At 41.5% G+C, this 20479-nt stretch overlaps 2 protein-coding genes across 5 annotated transcripts in view; one reads left to right on the top strand and one right to left on the bottom strand.

The window, feature by feature from the left end:
* Positions 1–1034: 1034 nt before the first annotated feature.
* On the top strand, positions 1035–15477 carry LOC145450380 (cation channel sperm-associated protein 1-like). Its single transcript, XM_080328900.1, has 12 exons — positions 1035–1151; positions 6869–7032; positions 9247–9474; positions 9537–9776; positions 11206–11352; positions 11695–11764; positions 11825–11870; positions 11937–11990; positions 12197–12272; positions 12381–12450; positions 12515–12629; positions 15401–15477. Exons 1-12 carry the CDS (start codon positions 1093–1095, stop codon positions 15428–15430), a joined length of 1299 nt encoding a protein of 432 aa, XP_080185026.1. The 5' UTR covers positions 1035–1092; the 3' UTR covers positions 15431–15477.
* Positions 15361–20479, bottom strand: part of LOC145450377 (uncharacterized) — a 17284-nt gene continuing 12165 nt past the window's right edge. For 3 of the 4 annotated variants that reach the window (XM_080328894.1, XM_080328897.1, XM_080328896.1), the window contains 6 exons: positions 20065–20245; positions 19675–19735; positions 18960–19158; positions 18801–18901; positions 16652–16726; positions 15361–16109 (listed from right to left, as the gene is read on the bottom strand). In XM_080328894.1, coding sequence (XP_080185020.1) covers positions 15465–16109; positions 16652–16726; positions 18801–18901; positions 18960–19158; positions 19675–19735; positions 20065–20245 — 1262 coding nt within the window. In that variant the 3' untranslated portion in view covers positions 15361–15464. The remainder of the gene's footprint in view (positions 16110–16651; positions 16727–18800; positions 18902–18959; positions 19159–19674; positions 19736–20064; positions 20246–20479) is intronic. The other variant, XM_080328895.1, reaches the window with a different exon arrangement.

Genomic DNA, 20479 nt, shown 5'->3' with positions numbered 1-20479 from the left:
CAGCAAGATTTGTTGTCCTGTTTAGTGATACAGCTTATTTCGTCTAAACGCGCAATGCGCGAAAATTTTGTATAATTTCTAACTGAATAATTGGACAATTAAACATATATGTATATATATATCGAAATTTTCGGTCAGCATATAAGCACAGTCCTTTTCGGCTAAGTTTTCTCGCTGCCGATCGTTCTTGCAGACTTCTTGAAGCCCCATGTTACAAGTCCTAAAACTTTATATGTCTTGGTGCGTCGTGGTGCGGTATGGCCGACGCCGAAATGCTTATTTCTATAAATCATGCGTATTTTCTCCTGAGAGAAGGGTATCGATAATTAGGATATTAGGAGTCACAAAATCGCGGGGAGCGCGAACAAATTTTGAAGAAATTGCATAAATTTTCAAAATTATACTCTATAATTTATGTTAATTCACGATATAATTTGCGGCCCCCTTCGATCTCACCCCACAAATTGGGGGGTTTGGAGTGCGGCAGTTACGGTCCTGCTTACTACACTTGCAGCATTGTGACGTTCGCGAAGTCCAAAGAAGACTCTATATTATGACAACATGCAGATTCCAATCAAAATTTGAAATGTATTTAAAATTTGATGTTTCACTTCTCTCGAGAAGAGTCGAACTTCCTGCTTTTTGGAATTATGATGCAAAAGTCCAGTGCGACTTTGCGGACAGGCAGAAAACTCGCCACGAACCGCGGTGACTGTCTGGCTGAGAACCACTGTTATATTTCATTTCGTTTGTCGTTGAGGAACTGACTCCTGTCGGCGAATCCGGCCTATCCCATTCCCCATAATATAGATTTGGAGGGAGTTGTAGTACATAGTCCGTAGTACGCGTTTTCCAAATATAGATATGGTCCAATAGTGCAGCATTTGTATAGGTAGAGAAAAATGCTTCAAAATAGGAGTCTCCATAGTGTTCACCATAGGTGTTTCTATTATACCTCCGTACACGGGATTTACAAATCCAATCGAGTGAACATTCTTACGTCACAGACCATATCGATGATTCGCTGATCAAAACCCATCGCATTACACTTCTAGCAATACATTTTGCTACGACAATTCTTCCAGAAGCATCATGGAGTCAGGGAGCTTTCGCATCAGTCGAGCATTCCATACAAATTCAAAGAGATACAGGTTTGCCTTACGTAAAAAAAGATGTTATCCTATTCATTAATCTGAAATACTGAGGCAAAGGATTTGCGTTCTATGGTACATACAATTACTGAATTATTTGCAATAGCATGGTAACATTTTCGCGCAATAGACGTCAATCTGTCGATGAGTGCAGGAAGCCAAGAGTTCGACGAATAGCTATCAACATACTTGATTTCGAGTTTTGTTTCTCCGGAATAACTCTTAGTAAATTACTAATGCAAATTGGTACCGTAGTGACGCCTATTGCAATGTTCGTCAACCTTTTCGGAATGGTATACCCTTATAACTCTTACTGAACAGTCAAGACACCCATGATACATCGAATCCGTTTGACCGTATAGTAATCCTAATCGGAATGAGGATTAGGAATACCACAAGATAGGAATGTTAGATGCCGATCTGCGCTCGACATTACTGGACCACGATCTAACACAGTGGTTCTTATCCTTCTTCCCTTTTCGAAAATCGCCTAGATCTGGCGCCCCCCATATTTCCGGTCGATCTTTTCGACTTGAGACTTCACTATTGGAATGAGCTTGAATCGCACCCGAGGACCACTCGACTAATAAACGCCATAATAAGTGTATGTGCTATATTCGGGGTCAAATCAAGGTTGTGATAACAAGCATAGCAACCTTCGGGTATGAACTCTTACCATCTGCTTCGAACGCGATGTACACATCCCGAATTCACCTCTACGATTGGCAATTCGGGGACCTTAATTCTTTATTGCTTTCTGTGAATAGTAAATCAACTGGGATAGGGGTAGAGATCTTTGCTCACATTGAATTTAGTGCTGCACACCAGAGATGAGCGGATTTGAAATTTCTATGTCCTAATCCAATTCGAATCCGAAGCTTCAAATTCTAATCCTAAACCTAATCCGATTCCAACTTAGAATTTCACTTAGAAAGCTATAGCCTACATCTTCTTATGCCTATATAATTCTGTGTGAAGAAATAAGACGCTTAACTAGTGTAAAAGTACATGGAGTAATAACTTTGCAAGCTCTGTAAAATCGTTATCGGACGAAAAACTTAGTCACCATTGGTCAATCGGTAAATCCAATTCTTATGCTAATCCATTAGAAGTAAAATCTCAAATCCTAATCCAATCCTAATCCGGCAAAATTACCCAAATCCGGTTTTCTCAGATTCTAATCCAAATCCGTGCTCATCTCTGCTGCACACGCAGTTATTAACTTTAACATGAATGTATTACAAACAAAGTATCCCATATTATATAACGTTCATGTGAGGTTGCGGGTCACATCACAACACTATAGACAATGTTATATTCTGGTGATTTAATTTTGTAGCTCTCAAATACAAGTATATTCAGTTGATCATTTTCACCAAAAAGCTTGAATGCGTATTTGATGTAAAAAGGGCTCTCACTCTCAAAAGTGGTGCAGTGTCTCCGTCTCGATTTCGGCATGCTGTGCGCTGCAGGATAAAATACCTAGTTCGAAACAATTTGTGGAAAATAACCCGAGCTTGCGTGACGAAAGTGTTTTAACGGGGAATTCGCGATCTTAAAGTACGCGCAATTCATTTTACATGGATTTCAATAATCACAGCATTCGTGGAAACATGCTGCAAACACTGTTAATGCATATTTCGCGCAGAGTGCGTATATGTATATGCATGGTATATGCGCGTGGGCACGTTTAGGATTTATGAACGAGATATAATATTTCCGAGTTAGGTTATGTATTCGTGTATACCCCCCTTTCGGCCCTTTGGGTGTGAATACACACTCGTTTCGCTAAGAGTGTAACTGTCTTTTATTTCAATTTACGAGGCCACCTCTGAAATTCCTCAAGAGCGTACGCTATGCGACCATTATTATTAATGCATTCAAACAACTAATTGAAAACTTTAACCTATAATTTATATAGCATTTATGTATATTGGACTGAAGACAAGAGTCGCAAGCTACACACATGTTAAATTAGTGGTTACCAACCTTTCCGACTCGCCGCCCCTTATCAATTTCGACACAAATTCTCGCCCCCCCCCTCATATCCAAAAAAGAGGACATATAATCGGGAAATTTTTTCACCTAACTCTGATCGCTGGTGAATTTACTAAAAAAGGCTATTTTTCCGAGGTGCTATAGGGGCTCGGAAAACCAGTTTTCGCGTCTACTTTCCGTTAAGTAGGCTTACCATATTTTTGAAATCTAAAAAGAGGACACTTTTTCAGAAATTTGCAAGTTGCAAAACCGGAGTAGAATTCTCAAAAACCGGTGAATTTCTCCCACTTTGTGATCGGTTGACTTAAAAAAAGGGTCATCTTTCCCGCTCATAGCTCAAAATACCGTTTTTCTCTCCACATTGTCAGGTGGATGACTAAAAAAAAAAAAGGTCATATTTTCGCTCAGAGCTAAAGTCACCGTTTTTCACTCCGAAATACCCGCCGGAGCTTCACTTCTGTGCTAATTTGCGGCATATCACTCGCAATTTGCTCTAAATCTGACCTAAATTTTCAAAAAAGAGGACAAAATCTCAAAAAAGAGGACAAAAGGGCGTCCTCCGAGGACACTTTCAAAAAATTCAAAAAAGAGGACAAATCCTCTTAAAAGAGGACGTATGGTAAGCCTACCGTTAAGTCGACCTTTTCTTCGCGTCGTATGCAGAATAAGCCGCCTTTACTTGCATTTTTGGTCGTGTTAATTAAATATATTACCGGACACTATAGCAGTTTCGCCCCCTATCGCCCCCCCAGTCACCCCCTTTGGAATTTTCGCCCCCTTGTTTCTCAAAGTCGCCTCATGAGGGCGATATCGCTCACGTTGGAACCACTGTGTTAACTGCATCCTGTTTAACTCCGAAAGGAGCCACTACCATTGATTAATCTCTCAGATGAACAATTTGGTTATGACTAGGGATGGTGTGAACGTGAGGTTCACGTTCGCGTTCTGAGTGTGAACCTCGGAAATTTAGAGGTTCACGTTCACAAACGAACCTTGGTTGGTTTTGCGAACCTTTTCATATATCACAATTTTCGCTTCATTATAACATCTTTGGTTGAAATTTATTGCATTTTAACTGCGGGCCACTGTATGCATGGCGCTGGCAGCATAAAAAATCAACACTAAACGAGTAGCCTATGCACCTTGACAATCTCAAAAATTTTACTTGCTATAGCAAAAGTTACAAACGTTTGCTCGAAATATCCAGCTTTCCGTTTTTGAATATTAGTGGCTCTGTGCTGTGAGCTTGTGCCGCAATCACACAACATCAAGAGTGAAATACACTACATGTATGTAGTCAGCGAATGATGCTTATTCAACCAATCAATGAAATTGATATCGTTGTCTGATGCAAAAACGTCAATATGTCCTTCAGCATTGCGGCATTGTGGCCCGAGCCGTCGCCAGGTATCGTGTACATTAATATAGGCTATATCCCTTCACTGAAATGTAGGGTTGGAATTAGCGATGTGACGTCACGTGACGTCATGAGGCTCACGTTCGCGTTCACACAGAACCTTTCAAAAAGGTTCGCGTTCACACGAACCTGAACATTTCAGAGGTTCACACCATCCCTATAGTTATGACATCAGAAATGGAACGAAATTTATAACCTGCGTGTGCTTGAGATAAACATTGTACCATGGACATTCCGGTTATGACTTGAAGAAAAATTCAAACTTTTGTGTGTCCTGTTGTCACAAAAAATGAACTTTTGTGTCCTGTTTTCAAAATTAACAGAAGCTAAGACTGTTTAAACAAAAACCCTCTCGCACAAAAATTTTCCAGTTCTCATTGTATGAAGTATAGGCTTTCTTGTAGATGCAGACTATATAGTATATAATATATATAGCGACTGATTTGAATTTAACTGACAAAATTCCAATGGCGAAGACTTAAAAAAGTATTTTGGTAAATTAGGATTGCCCATATTGATTTAATCATATCGTTTTCTTGCTTACAGTCAAAATTAAATAATTAATAATTTCGATTATAGATGTAGACTGTGTAGTGTATATATATCGTATAATTTCAAATTTACTGACACAAATCGGACTGGGTGTTCGAAAAGGTGCAAGTAGAACAACTCAACATATTTTCAGCGGTCAAGAAAACCGACTGGAGGAATATGATGAAAATTTGAAAATGTCATATCATATGTTACTCAGCATCCGTTGATATACTGGGCTGCGGAATGGCGTTTTAATGAAACTGCAAAATGCAATGATTAGCAAGGGTTTTCATAAACCACAATAAATTGGTTGCCAATATAATATTATCGATTCTTGAAGCGTATATCAGAGTTCTTCAATCCAACGTCTTCAACAAATCCAATTCTCAGCTACAAATTTGGAGATGATATGGTAAAACACTACGAAAACTTGGTACAATCCACTAAGCCAGAATTTCAGATAAAATATTAGAAAACCGAGGATGTAGGGGTGATTTTAAGTTTATCTATGACCTGTACAGAGCATACCGCTCTTTCAAATAAAATAGTATAGATTACCGCTAATCAAATGGAATAAACTTCCATCTTTACGCAATGCGAGATGGAGCTCAAGGGCTATAATTCCGTACTTTCAAGTCCCCAGATGGAGAGTAACTCTGGCTGGAGATATCATGCTTATTCATCGCAAATGCGTGTCAGGAAGCCTGGTATTCTAACCAGATGTCTAAAGATGGAACGGGGCTACGATACTTATCGGTATCGATCCAAAAATCCGATATCAGTCGGGCATTAGAATATACCAAAGATTATTTGCTGCTATCTTTGCGCTGGAATGTCCTGCAGCGATGAAGTGCCTTAAAATCCCATTGGAAGTCGGATATGTTCGTTGTAGATGTCTCTGGCACTAACAAAGTAACAAAAAGGGAAGTCAAATTGAAGGATGAACTTTACCAGAAGTGCAAAAGGGCATATATATAAAGATAAATTTGTAGCAAAGAGTGCGTTTGAAGGGTAAATGTTTTCTATATTTGGACCAGTGTCGAAAATTGAAGTTAGTTTGAGCGGGAAATTTTTTCGATTTGAACAAAGTAAGCATAATTTTATTAATTTATACCAAAATGTTCATTACCTGCATGTTACAGGCAAATATTATTTTTTCAAGTCATAACCCTGATGTACATCCGGTCGTCCAGTTCTGAAGCAAAATATTGCCTATTTATTGTGATAGCTAATAGCCATTGGCCTACACTATTGCGGTATCTGATACACCCCAGTACACCACATTAAAGTGGTATACCCCTTAAAAATTATGGTAAGCCCGCACTCCTTATTCAGGGTGTACGATACACCCATGTTAAAGAGCACTAGCCTATTGTCATTTCCGGCATTGCGAGCGGCGGACATGAAACAACCTGAAAATATATTCACAATCTCCCAGATATATGTAGTTGCAATAGCAGCAGATAAATTGAAACAGACATTTTCTACGGTGTGCATGAATCTATGGCGGAAAATGGAACCGATCCGTCAGTGACATCTGACATCATATAGTTTCAGCTATAATAAAGTCAGTATAGTGATCCACCACCGTACCGGACATTGTATAGTGAAATAGCGTACGTTTATACAGCGCATTATTTTAAATAAGTGGTATGTTTAGTGACGGCCCGATTGTAAATTGGCTGTTTTTTAAATCAAAAATGCAAAGAGACACCGTTACTTACTCACATATTATGGGGTTTCATGAAGCATCTATTCACTTTTTTAGCAACAACGGTCAAAGAATTGCTCTTGCATCGGGGTCATCTAGGTCAACAGAAGAGCTAGTAGATTTTAGAACAGTCAACTTTCATTTACAAGAAATCAAACGCCTTCAAACGCAGATGCAGAAAAGAAAGGAATTTGAAGACATGGCAAGTGATTTTCGTAAAGGTATATAATCTTTCTTCTGTGAGACGTATGTATGCATGGGGTATACTCGAATTGCGCCGCCAGTCCGACATGTCTCGCAGATCAGTCCGAACAGACTCCAGACATATTCCAACCGTGTCAGTGGCAACGCAGTCAGAACATACCCCGCGACATGATGACTGCCAGAAAATGTGTCACCACAGCATGTCTGAGGGAAATGAGTAATATAGGCCAGGTCTGGGCAAAGTGCGGCCCGCGAAGCCATTCTGTGCGGCCCGCGAAGCCATTCTGTGCGGCCCGCGAAGCCATTCTGTGCGGCCCGCGAAAGGTTGCCTGAAATTCGAACCATAAAACATGCTTTTTGAATGACTTAAACAATAGGCTGTATCAACTCAACAGGAAATTAGTTGACTTTGAAGCATGTTCATTAATATGCCACGATTACGTTGCCTATACGTAGGCTACCTCGCATGCGTAATCCAGATTTAAAATAAAGGCAATATGTGGCGAAGTATGAGTAGCAATTAGTGTCACAAGAAATTACTGTTCCTATATAGTTTAGTTCAAACATTCTTTGTTGACATTGTCACATTACGCACTATACTGTGTGTTTCAATTTGTTACGTGATGATTCGTAAAACAAGTTAATCAGTGCTGGCTATTACTACATGACTCATTACATCGATTACCGATAGGGATCAACGGGCATGTCAAAAAAAGAAGACCGAAAACTGAGAATCAAAGAAGGGATATAGACTTCAGAGCACTAAATATTTGTATACTGGGGTCAGGAGTAAACTCGTCCTTTTAGTTTTTGGCGGGCATATCGCCTGGATTAGAGATTTTAATTTGGGTCGGTTTTATGACAAAAACAAAAAACACTCGGTCAAGGGAGACCGAAGTTCAGAAAAACAGCAACTTCACTCAACATCAAACAGCGGCACACTGCTTGGAAGGCAGTGACCAAGAAACTAAGCTTTGCATTATTGCATATACATTTCCATGCTGGGGTACTCGAACTAGGGGGGGGGGGCGTGAAAGCATCAGAAGGGAGGAGGCGAAGACGAAGTTCATGGAAAAAAATTTTCGCGCTCGGCGCGATTTACCCATACTTATAGTTATCGCTCTGTGTATTGTCCTACTTTGATATTTCAGAATTTTCTCATCAACAGCCATTAGATAACCTACCATGCCATCAAACTATCCGTTTCAGATTGTTAGCATTCTGGTTGCACTTTTGAATATTTTGTGATATCATGATAAGAGGACTCAAAATTTTTCACTATCATAAAGGGAGGCGTACCTAAAAAAGTTTGTGAATCACAGTTTTTTTTAATTAACCGTCACTTTCTCATTACGTCACATCAACACACTCACAGAGCAGGAATAAAATTAAAATGGTGGATAATATAGCTAAAATTTGTTATTCCGACCGCCAACGTATTTTCTACTTCTCATTTGGCCCGCGGAGGAAAATAATTGCCACCCCTGCTATAGGCCATAGGAAAATATGAGGAGTCTTCCATTTTGCGGTACAGAATGGGGTGTTTTCCTCCGAGATGCCGCTTGCAGTCTTGATCCATCCTGTCACCATAACAATCTATTCCATTATTGTGCAACATTTGAACGGACTTGATGAGCCTGAAGTAGTCTACAAAAAAAGCTATTCAAATTATGGGTTTCGTCCTCAATAACTTGACCTTGCGTCCGCTGCTGCCCTAAAGGTGGTCAGATACGTTGTTATTGTATAGGTTGCGTAAATGAGTTTACAGGGGAGTTCCAAACCTGGGGGTCATGAGCCTTTTTCAGAAGGACATGAAAAATATTGACACAAATTATTTTTCATCTCGACATCTGTTCCACTATAACAAAATAAATAAACCAAAATTTATTAAAATAAGTCTCATATTGATCTTGAGTTTACTTTCTTTGTTTTACTTTTAGATATATTGTTATTCGCATTTGAACAGTTGAGCAATGGCTGCCGCTGATAAAAGAAGGAAGGATGATGAGGTTTTCCTAAGCTTGGCTTATACATGACAAAGAAGTGTGCAATTCACAATAGTTCCTTAATTTTGTCAAAAGGTTAAAATAATAGGGGGAAATGTTCCCTCTAATTTTTGACAAGTCTGCGCCCACTCACCAACTCACAGCGCGGTCCCTTGGACAACAGTACGTAACAATTAAAAAAAGGTCATCACTTCGGATTGCAATTTATATCTTCTTGTGTTCCAGTGATGCAATACGTTCTGGAATCGCGACCTTTCAGTGTCGTTATCCTCGTGGCTATTCTCATCAACACCCTCATGTTGATTTTGTCAACGTGGAAAGACATCGAAATGCAACTTGACTATTATTTCACTGTCGCCGACGGGATATTGATGGCGATTTATTTGCTGGAATGCATAATCAAGATAATAGTGAAAAGACTAGAGTATTTTAAAGAAGGCTGGGACATCCTCGGTGTGATCATGGTAGTATTTTGCACTTATTACACTTGAAACGACACGGCGTCTTTGATTCAGATTTCATAATCGTTTGCACCAGCCTGTTCGAGATGTTGGCCCCGCTGACATTGGGCACCGGGCAGTTCAACAGCGGAGGAGCGAACATATTTCGCATTCTGAGAGTGTTAAGAGCTTTGCGTTCGTTGCGGGTGCTGCGAACGATAAGGTTCTTGGAAAATATCCAGGTGATCTTGATCACGTGCCTTCATTCGTTCAAGTCCCTGGGAGCGATCATTGCTTTGATGTCAACATTTTTAGGTAAGTGGTGTGGCGATCTGCATTCGCCATGGTGACGAGTAGTGTTGTAGTATGATTCCCCGCTGTAACATCAATGGGATGGTAGTTCTATAATCCGGCCTAGGTCCACTACAGAATTTGTGCCTATATAAGTGTCCTCCTCGCCATTCAATCCGCTTGAGCTGTGTCTGACCAAAGTGTGGACTACATTACGATAGTCGGCAGCTGATGAATAATAATAAAATAATATCGATCCGGCGTGTTGTTGAGTTGAATTGTTAAATGCGGTGTAGCAGTTAGTCGACAATCACTATTCCGTAAATATCCGTGGCTATCTTATTTATCACTGAGATTCGGGAAGTCTGCTCATTAGATAAGACATAGCTTCATGGGAACAGCTAATGCATAAATCAGGGATTCTTAAAGTATGGGTCGCGACCGCCCAAAACGTTTTTTAATATGCATAACATTAGCTGAATTTCTTGTGCACAACAAAGAGTTTTCTTCGCGCTTCCCGCGATCTCCTATTCTGTCGCTGGAGACTGTATGTTGGGTAAGCTACTATAGTCAATATGGGCGACATTCAGAAAAGGGGTTACAACTATATGACTGGATCTTGAAAATGTGTCGATATTTGTATTACACAAATTGGTTTGATATCATGATACAATTTGTCTGACATTGGTTTCGCTGGAAAGACCTTGCTCGGTAATCACTTTGGTAGATTAGAGGGAGGGAAAGAGCGGAACCATAACTTCCGCACCCCATATATTTTTACTACTCATTATTTACAGAAATGATGCTAACTTTATGCGCAATTGCGAAAGAACGGTATATCCCTAATCTAGTTCCATTTAACGCCACCGGAGACCGTTGGGATGCTTTAGTCTGCGGGTGTGCAACGGGTGGGTGCGCTAAAGTTAGACACAGGTATTTCTGGACTGAACCTTTCCGCGTCGAGACACGTGAAGAGATGAAGTTTTGACCAACATGCAGTCGGGCAAAATGCGGTGCAAAAGATCGGCGGTGACAAAATCTTCGCTCAAAATTACCATCGATGGTTCGTCAAAAACGACGGTCCTCGAAATGGTCAGCATCGAATAACCTCGTTCGTTTAATGTGAGCCCTGCAGTACAAATGCGGCCTGCATGCAGAGGAAAATAATGCATCCCGATTTGAAATCACGTGCGTCACACATGTTTTATAGAACTGCGTCGCGTACAACTGGTTGTCACCACCTTCTTCATATCACAGCGTCGCATACTGACATTAAAATCGAGTTATCTCGATGCATGAGGCTTAGGTCGCATGATACGCAAATCAAGCTAAGATTTGGTTCGCGGTCCAAAAAGTTCTAGAACCCCTGCTCTAATTGTTTCCTAGGTGTGAATACACACCCTCTAGGCTATACAAGTTTATGAAAACGATCGTCACACTGTATTTTGTTTAGTCATATTTGCTGTCGTTGGTCGAGGACTTTTCGCCCTGAAAAACCCGAAGCAATTCGGCAGCTTTTGGTCCGCATCTTTCACTCTTGTTCAGTTATTGACATTGGACGACTGGTTCGAAATATTTACATTGATGAGTGACAAGCAGGGTAAGCTCAATTTCCATGTACTACCATAACAGATTTTTCTTTGATGAAGCTAGTTATACAGTTATACACGCCCGTCATTTAGGCATGTACGCCCCACACTACATACTTAATCGAGATCGGTGATGGGTCTCTTTACAGGATTCAGCAATATATATCGTCGACCTCACAACGCTCAATCAACTATCATCATGTAAAATCTTAAGATTAGAGGTTGAAATTTTAATTTTCCGCCCCCGATTGATTGGGCAACGAAAATCCATTTACGATGGCTCACAGTGACTTTGGATTTCATGCTATAATAATCACTGCTTACCACAGACCGTGTATATGTCACTTTTACAGGTTATTTTGACATACCGGCATTCTTCTATCTCTTATTATATATCATTATCGAGTACTTCGTCTTTCTGAAGTAAGTGTTTGATTGTGATACGCCATCGAAATGAATTTCACTGATTCACACCGTTCTCAGTTTGTTCATTGCTGTGCTGGTAGACAACTTCCAGCTCACCCTCAAGGTAAGACACGATTCGAATGCATCGCCACGAGATTAGCTGTTACTCTCATAGTCGCTCCTCTAACAGGACAAACTACTCAAGAAAGCGGAAGAAAAAGAACAATTAACGAAGAATATAAAGGTAGAGTTACGTTACATCCTACATCTCTCATACATTCTAATCACATTATTTGATTAGTACTCATTGTTGATCATTGAGAAGCGTGGAGCCCTACGATAATGTCTGTGGTGTGTAGTGCACTGTGCAAGTGCGCATGCGCAACTGTGCAAGTGTGCATGCACCATGCATACAAGAATTTCGGCATAATTCCCTGTTTGATTTGTCAGGCAAAAGACAGTAACGACGGAGACAGCATGGCCGAGGATGATCTGGAAACTCTAAGAATCCAAATCATGCATGCCGGTGAGTTTGGTTTAATGCTACACTGCACGCAAGTCAGCGTATAGGCCTTATCCAGATAAGATTACCGTAGACGTAGTCGAAGTCCCTGATATCTCAACTTCATTCCAGCTGAAGACAACGAAGACGCGATTGAAACGGAAAAAGAATATAGCGAGTTCATGGACAATGCTGCTGTCGAGTCAGTATCAGTACATGCGCAATAGCTAAACTTTGAAGTAACGTTACTACAATGCGAACTGCAGGGAGTCGGACTTATTGCAGCGGTACTACAATGTTTTGGCATCAATTGAGAAGCAGAGCCACACCTACCACAACCAATGGTTTTGTCACGATAAAATCATTGATATGATTGTCGATGTAAGTATGAATGCCAATCCTAATTTGAACGAGTTTGCACTAGGGATGGTGTGAACCTCTGAAAGGTTCAGGTTGGTGTGAACACGAACCCTTTTGAAAGGTTCTGTGTGAACACGAAGGTGAACCGTCTGACGTCACGTGACGTCAGATTGCTAATCCCAATCCTACATTTCAGTAAAGTGATATATTAATGTACACTGTACAGACACGATACCTATAGCGACGACAAGGACCGTAACAGCACTTCGTCAGCCCCCCAGTTCCTGCGCCCCCAGATCCCATCACGCTCTGCGCTGTTTACCGCTACATATAATCTACATTGGGGGGCCGTTGAGTTAGTCAGGTTCTCTCGCCTAAACGCACGAGGCGCGAGAAAATTCTATAATTCATGACTGAATCGGTCAATATGATCGGGAATTGCATATATATTGCTATCAATTTTTATACTCTCTCTGCTCACGTAATCAGATTTACCGGTACAGCTGGGTGAGGTGTGTTTGAAAAGATAGGAAACCTCAATAAGAACATCTCCGGGTGTATTGTATACCTGTTGGCAGGAACGAAACAGCACTTCGTCAGGCTCCAAAAAGAAAAACTTGAGTCTTGGGATCCCATGGGGTGATAAACCGTCCCGGCATCACGTTGTTCACTTTTTGCCACGAAATTTTAGACGTATATACTGTCTAGTGAGCCAGCGCGAAGCGCGAAAACTTTCGATAATTCAAGATAGAATCGGTCAATAAGATCGGGAATTGGATGTATATTGCTATCAATTTATTGTCCTCTCTGCTCACGTAATCAAGATTTGCCGGTATAGCTGAGTCAGGTCTTGTCTTGGGAAATGTAGAGCCCGTAAATAATAATAAACATCTTCGGGCGGGCGGACCCCTAGATATGACTTCGTTACATTATGTTATTTCGTGTCTTTCTGTCTGATATATCAAAAATACAGAATCGCCCAAACGTACTAAACTAAAAGATCACACGATTTCAAATTGATATTTCTCCACTGGCATATAATTTTTTCCTGCGGGGTGGTATTTGTCTTGTGAGGTTCAGATTGCCTAGACAGGAACATTTAGGCGTCAGTCATTTAGGCGCCTATGGACAATTAAACCGACATGTATTTTGTATATACAACGAAGTTTTCGATCAACGTAAGGGCAGTTCTTTTCGGCCAAGGTTTTCTCACTGCCGATCGTTCTGGCACACTTCTTGCAGTCGCATGTTACATGGTCTAAAACTTTGCATGTTTTGATGCGTCGTGGCGAGGTAATGGCCAACGCCGACATGCCCATTTCTATAAATATTGCGTAATTTTTGTTGGGGGAAGAGTACCCGATAATTAAGATATTTGGCAATTTGAAATCGCGCACAGCGCGAAAAACTTTTGCAAAAGTTGCCCCTTCGGGCTCGGGCCCCCCAATTGGGGGGTTTGGGGTGCGGCAGTTACGGCCCTGGCGACGACTCAGACCACATTATATATAAGCCTACACCGCGGTCTAGGCCTGGCCGGACAATGTATTTGGCTTCTGAGTATTGCTATAGGCCTACCTTGATATTGAGCAGAGTGTAAACGGGTTTCTGTACTTGCGATCGGTATTACCCCATAAACAAGTTATACGCAGTAGCTAACACCCCAATCGCATGGATGTTTTTCTGATACAATAAACATATCAAATCAAGATGAGCAGCGTACGCCTGCTAGATTTTTTCACATTAGACAACGATATCAATTTCACTGATTGGTTGAATACGCGCCATTCGCTGACTACCTGTACCTATACATGTAGCCTATTTCGCTCTTGATGTTGTGTGATTACGAGTTCAAGCTCACAATAGAGACTCACAAACTCACAAATATTCACAAACGGAAAGCTGGATATTTGGAGCAAACTTCTGTAACAAAATAAGTAAAACCTTTGAGATTGTCAAGGTGCATGCTCGTTTAGTGTTGATTTTTTCTGCTGCCAGCGCCATGCATAGAGTGGCCCGCAGATGAAATGCAATAAATTTCAACCAAAGATGGTACAATGCCGTGAAAAATTGTAATAGATGAAAAAGGTTCACAGTGCAGAACGTAGCAAGGTTCGTTTGTGGACTAGAACCTCTAAATTTTTGAGGTTTACACACAGAACGCGAACGCGAACCTCACGTTCACACCATCCCTTTGCACCTATATAGGGAGAAGTTCGAATCGGCTCGCTCATAGTTTTTTTCCTCGCTCAACACAGGATTTAAAAGTTTCCGTGTTATAAATAAGAAATAGTCTTCTAACGCAGAAATCTGTCACGCAGGCATAGAGCAAGGCTGAGAACTAAGCAAATTCTCCAGCTGGCGGACTTGGTTTTTGTATAAGTGGAATATTGAGCATTGTAGCCACTTTTATATTATGGCGCGAGGTCATGGATCGATGGTCTCGTATTGTATACAACTAACACCACATTATACCAATTGCAATCAATTATGTCACTCAATTGAGAGTAGCGCAGTACCGTGACCAGGGATATCTAGACTAGATATCCCTGACCGTGACCGTGACGTAACAAGAAATTATAGAATATAACTGATTCAAGTTGAAGTAGGAAATTCGTGGTTCTGAAACCCCTAGCAGTGGTTTTGAAATAACGTAACTCCAATTACTTTCTACTTCGTAAGTTTGATCTTTGTTCTGAACTTCCTGGTCAGTGGTCACGTGGTTACCCTTGATTACCTTCTTTAATTCTGCGTGTTTCGTATTCGTGTTATTTATTCGATTTCAATTTTCGAAGAACACCGACGATCTGCTCGAAAGAACATGAAAAAGATGTAATATTCGCCTGCCAATACATCATCTCACGAATGGAAAGTTGTATTTCGTCTCTTTCTCTCTTCCATCTCCGGATCATAGTGATTAGAATGCATCACAGTCGCTGAGTTGGATGTCATGTTCGAAGCCACTCCGGTGGTTACCGGAGTTGGGATTGGAGTGCTAGGTTGCGATGAGCGACTGTCATTGGTTGCCAGCAATTCGTCGCTAATTATCGCTGTCGTATCATCATTTGAACGCATCGAAGTCCGTGATTGGGTTGCGATGCTCGGAGTCACTCTGGTAGGTGTCGGGGTACGTGTGGTAGCCTGCGACGCGCGACCGGTGTCAGACAGTACTTCGTCGTTAATCTCGAGTGCCGTATTGTCACTTGAATGCACTTGAGTTGGCAATTGCAATGTTACGGTGGAAGTCGTTGTTGGAGTTACCGGCGTCGGACTACATGTGCTAGCTTGCGAACAATGACTAGTGCTAGGCAGTGTCAGCTCGCTACTCTTCCTCGAAGTATCGTCACTCGAATGCATCACGGCTAACGATTTGGATGTAATGTTCGCAGTCACGCTGGTAGTCACCACGGTTGCTAAGGTCTGTTCGCTGGCTTGCGATGAACGGCTAGCGGTAGACAGTAACTGGTTGCTATTCTTTGTTACCGTAACGTCACTCTGCTCAGGCTTAAATTAAAGATGACAATATTGAATAGATGCAATAGCCGGGATGAGCAACGTATTTGATAGCGGATCAGATGTATACCACGATGTCAAACCCGCTGCGTGGATATAATAGCATGCGGCGCTTCAGCAGGAGACAGTTGGGCATGGGGGTAAAATTTGGGGTGGAGCGGGTAGACTTTAGATTGAGGATCGGGTAAGGGGTAGGTTTGGGGTCGTGATACCACATGCCAAAGTGTCGCATGCTAAAGTGTCGCATACGGATCTGTCGTTTTTCATTGTGTCGCATGCTGATATGTCGGGCAACCGTCAAACCCCTAGCCGCACATAGGCCTGACCAGTAGTTGCACGGCGCATCATCTCAATAAGAATTGGTAGCGGAGAGATCGAGACTTGCACTCAGTACACTACGTGCAGAGATGGTCTGCAAATTTTGTGAATTTCCGTGGAACGCGTGAAAACAGAAGGTGCGGCGACAGCTATATCGAGCAACTGAGGACGTAAATTTGAGGAACAGTTGTTTTCGATTCCGAACACATACGCACCTTTATTGTATCCTTTTCTGGAACTTGGTCAGAGACGTCGTCAAACATTCTAGCGATGTTCGAAGTGGGCCGTGCCTGTCCGGTTACAGATAAGTTAGCTTCGATATCGAATTGAAAAATCAGTTCTCTCGGGTGTGCCTAAACGCTGCACTATTTGATCGAACACACATACGGGGAACACCAGTGTAGATTTTGTGTTACAAGTAAGGTTCATGTGAGATATGCACGTATCTAGGTGAAACTCCTACCGAAAGACAATATTGACGGAAGAAGCATCGTAATAGAAAAATATCTCAGATGTTTCAAGCTATTATTGGCGAGTGTATGTACACGTTATGGCTCTTCAAAATCACTTTTTTTCTCAAATCGTACTGGCTACTTGATAAAATTGTTAGGTTACCTAATTTAAGCCTACACACAAAATTTGATTCAATTCCAGCCAGTAACCGCTTTGCTACAGGAGCAGAAAATTTCTATTTATTATATAAAAATAAATAATAAAAAATTTGAAAATTTTCTGTTCACCCCATGAAAGTGTTACGCTGTCTATAGAAACGATGTTCACCAAATTTGGTTCAATTCCAACCAGTGGAAGCGGAGTTATTGCCGTCGAAAAATTTAGATTTGAATACAGTAGTATTTACGGTGAGCACAACTATAATAAATGGAGTATCGGTCACCGTAAATACTACAACTCGATGGTGGTTGGATATTAGATCGTTAATAAACAAAGTAGAGTGTTTTGGTGCAGAATTATAAAATTTTAAATCTTAGTCGCGCCTGGCGCGTATTAGTGGAACTATGCATTTTTTGATTTTATTGTACCCACCCCCGAACAAAATACGCATCAGAAATAAGTCTTAAGTTTGTATTCGCAATTATGAGAGCATCGCTTGACGCTGTTGGAAGTTTAGGGGTGCGCATCATGCGGGTGCATCGTCGGCATTTCGCATCATTTTCCCGCCTGGACACACCACGACATATGAAGGTTTGGCCAACATGCTGCGACTTCACGAGAAGCGTGCTGCCGAAAATATCACTGGCGATAAAGCCGTGACTAAAAATTATCACCGCATGTAGGCCGGAATGTTCGATATTGCCGGCACCGGCACCGAATAGTTAAAATGAAAATTGTAAGTACGTCCCATGCGATATAATGCGACCCACGGAAGAGAATAATGCTCCACGAGTTGAAATGAGAATTTAAAAGGATTTTTCCTTTAGTTTGGTCTGGTATGTGTGTGTGGGCGATTCCAATATCGTTTGAGTAGCCACAATCATTACCTGAGTTCTCAAAATAACAACATGCTTTAACAAAGTGATTATAAATATTGAAAAAATTGATTCCTGAACTCTAAGAAACTTCGCGATTCACTTGAAAACAAATGTGGCGAGATAGCGCAACGGTATAATCCACAGCTACATCACCAATGGGTTATGGGTTCGAGTCCGACTGCGACTGAGGTCGACTTCAGAATTCCTACCTAACAGTTGGAGGTTTATCTGGGCTCCTTCTCGCCATATCATCCGCGTAAGCTACGTCTTACAAAAAGCATGGAAGTGGGCCGTGCTACAAGTCGGCAGATACGGAATAAAAAATATCGGTCTGGTGTAGTCGTAGCCCATAGTAGTCGACAAACACATGATTATCAGAAACAACATCAACAACAACAACAACTTGGCAAAAAAATAACTGCACACTGATTTTAATAATACTGGTTGGTGCTTACTAAGCCGATAGAAACGAATTAATAAGTCTGGCGTTCGGCAATAGCTATTTCGACTCGCCCGTGAATCGCGTGATACTGTTTGTGAATCGAATGTATAACTGGTATAGTGATAATATCACCCGTAAAGGGGTGAGGCCAGAGATTAAGGTTGATCGCCCAAAGAGAGCCTAAACCACCGTTTTCGGGGGTTGAGTGTGAATTTGAACCGGCGTCACGTTATTAGAGTTGCGTTCTCAAAATCGCAACCAAACATGGCCGATCTGGTCGCAAAAAAATCTGCACCACCTGTGACATTGACACCATGAAATCAAACTGGTTGTTTGTGTATATTTTGAAAGGGACCGTGAAAAAATTGCCGAAGGCCCGTTTCGTGAAATTTTTTGAAATGATTGAGAACCACCGGCATACGCCAATGTTACTTGTGGTTGGTGGGTGATGGTCTTGTCCGACTCAACTAGTCCTTTCTCGACATCGAAGCATTCTGCTGCTTCGTCCTTTGTCGCATCCGTTGAAGTGTCTGCTATTTAAAAACGGTAAGAAATTATTGACTGTTAGATGCATTTCTACAGTAAAGATACCCTTGATCGCTCTGCCAAAGCGTATCGGTGTCAAAACTTTTTTTCGTAAGATACTGAGAAACCCTTTTTTATGAGTTTCCTTTGGTGCATCCGATGATGGCTGAACGGGCTCGGATTCAATCGGACTGTCGTTGTTACTATTTAAATCGTCACTTGCAGGCTTGCTTTCCACAGATTCGGTGTACATTTCACGAAGTCGCTGTAACGAGATCGGTCGATGAACGGCATGCAGGCCGTTGGCGAAGTATAGCGTCATGAGGTGGTTAGAGTGATCGTCGCTGCTACTTAAATAGAATTAGAGGGAACGTCGTGAACTTCTACTCAAAACACAACCAACGATATCCAAGTCATGTCAAAACTATCTTCAAATGGAAGTAGATAAAGAACACAGCTATACTCAAGCAGTAGTAGTCTGAATCTAAAACATAACCGACTGGCTATGTTGTATTTTCAATCCGCTCCTGGCTATAGATGGAAGCCAAGTGCGAATTCTACGTATGCCTGTCGCCAGCCTTGCGATTCCGCAATCATGTTACAGGCGCATTATCGCAAATAAATATATTCACTAGATGTATTTTCACACCTCCGTGTTCAGGATTACTTTTTACGCTCAGCCAAATTTTATGTTCTATGCATGTAGGCCTACATCGCGTGATTAATATCACAAGTCCAGATAATTTCGCTTAAACCGATTACTTGTTATTCACCAACGCACCTCAATTAGATCCTTTTCCGGAACTTGATCCTCATCTCGCGGTATCGTGGAGCTGGCAGGCCTGAAATTACCAGTATTTATACTATATCGCGGCTATCTTTAGTGACGACCATTTGAATGGCCATCAGGAATTGACAAAGCATAAGTTGGTCACAAGTCTCAGGTTTCGACGGTTCCTGGCGTCATAATCATTGTCGCCCTATAGCTTTTAACCGACTGCTTTACTTTCCCTGGAGCTGTGAAAACTATGGACGATTCAAAGAATATGAAGTTCTCGGAGGAAAGTAAGTAAGGAATCTCACTTCTATATAAAACGGACACACCGAAGAAACGCTGTATATCAAGCTCGCGATATTCCTAAATTGAAAGAATCACGGGTAAACCGTATACCTTGTATCAGAACGAGGTAGAAGTCCAGGAGCCATGAGCAGGAGTGGGGTAAGGTTTCCAATCACTTCCTTTCTCGGGTCATTGCGTCGTTGCGAGGCCTTGTCATGGCTAACCGTGGATAGGGAACGGTCAGCTGGGCCTTCTTCGGTATCGATATTATCGCAATTGCTGGCCGTCAAGGCTGTGAATGGTATATTGAAAGATAACGAAACGCTTGTCTCGCTTGGTGTTTTCGGTGGGGATTACCGTGTGGCCCACAACAAGCAGGGGCAAATGATGACTTTTGATGAACAAAATTAGTAACATACCCGTAATTTCCGCGCCACGTAAGACAAATACCTCATATTGACATCAAAAAGTGTGTGGATCGTTCGGGAAACGTGCGGCCTACGCTGTATGCAGTAAGCTACCACAC

The sequence above is a fragment of the Botryllus schlosseri genome, chromosome 11 (genome assembly GCF_051294905.1).
Source record: "Botryllus schlosseri isolate E-star chromosome 11, Bs_hap1, whole genome shotgun sequence".
Taxonomy (NCBI): domain Eukaryota; kingdom Metazoa; phylum Chordata; class Ascidiacea; order Stolidobranchia; family Styelidae; genus Botryllus; species Botryllus schlosseri.
Note: the sequence above shows the minus strand (reverse complement) of the source record. Positions and strands in the feature narration are given on the sequence as shown.

Excerpts from the sequence above, each read along its gene's own strand:
- LOC145450380 (XM_080328900.1), top strand. The coding sequence starts at position 1,093 with ATGGAGTCAGGGAGCTTTCGCATCAGTCGAGCATTCCATACAAATTCA. Across the intron at positions 12,451-12,514 it reads ATGGACAATGCTGCTGTCGA|GGAGTCGGACTTATTGCAGC; the intron begins GTCAGTATCAGT and ends TGCGAACTGCAG. Across the intron at positions 12,630-15,400 it reads TCATTGATATGATTGTCGAT|AACACCGACGATCTGCTCGA; the intron begins GTAAGTATGAAT and ends CAATTTTCGAAG.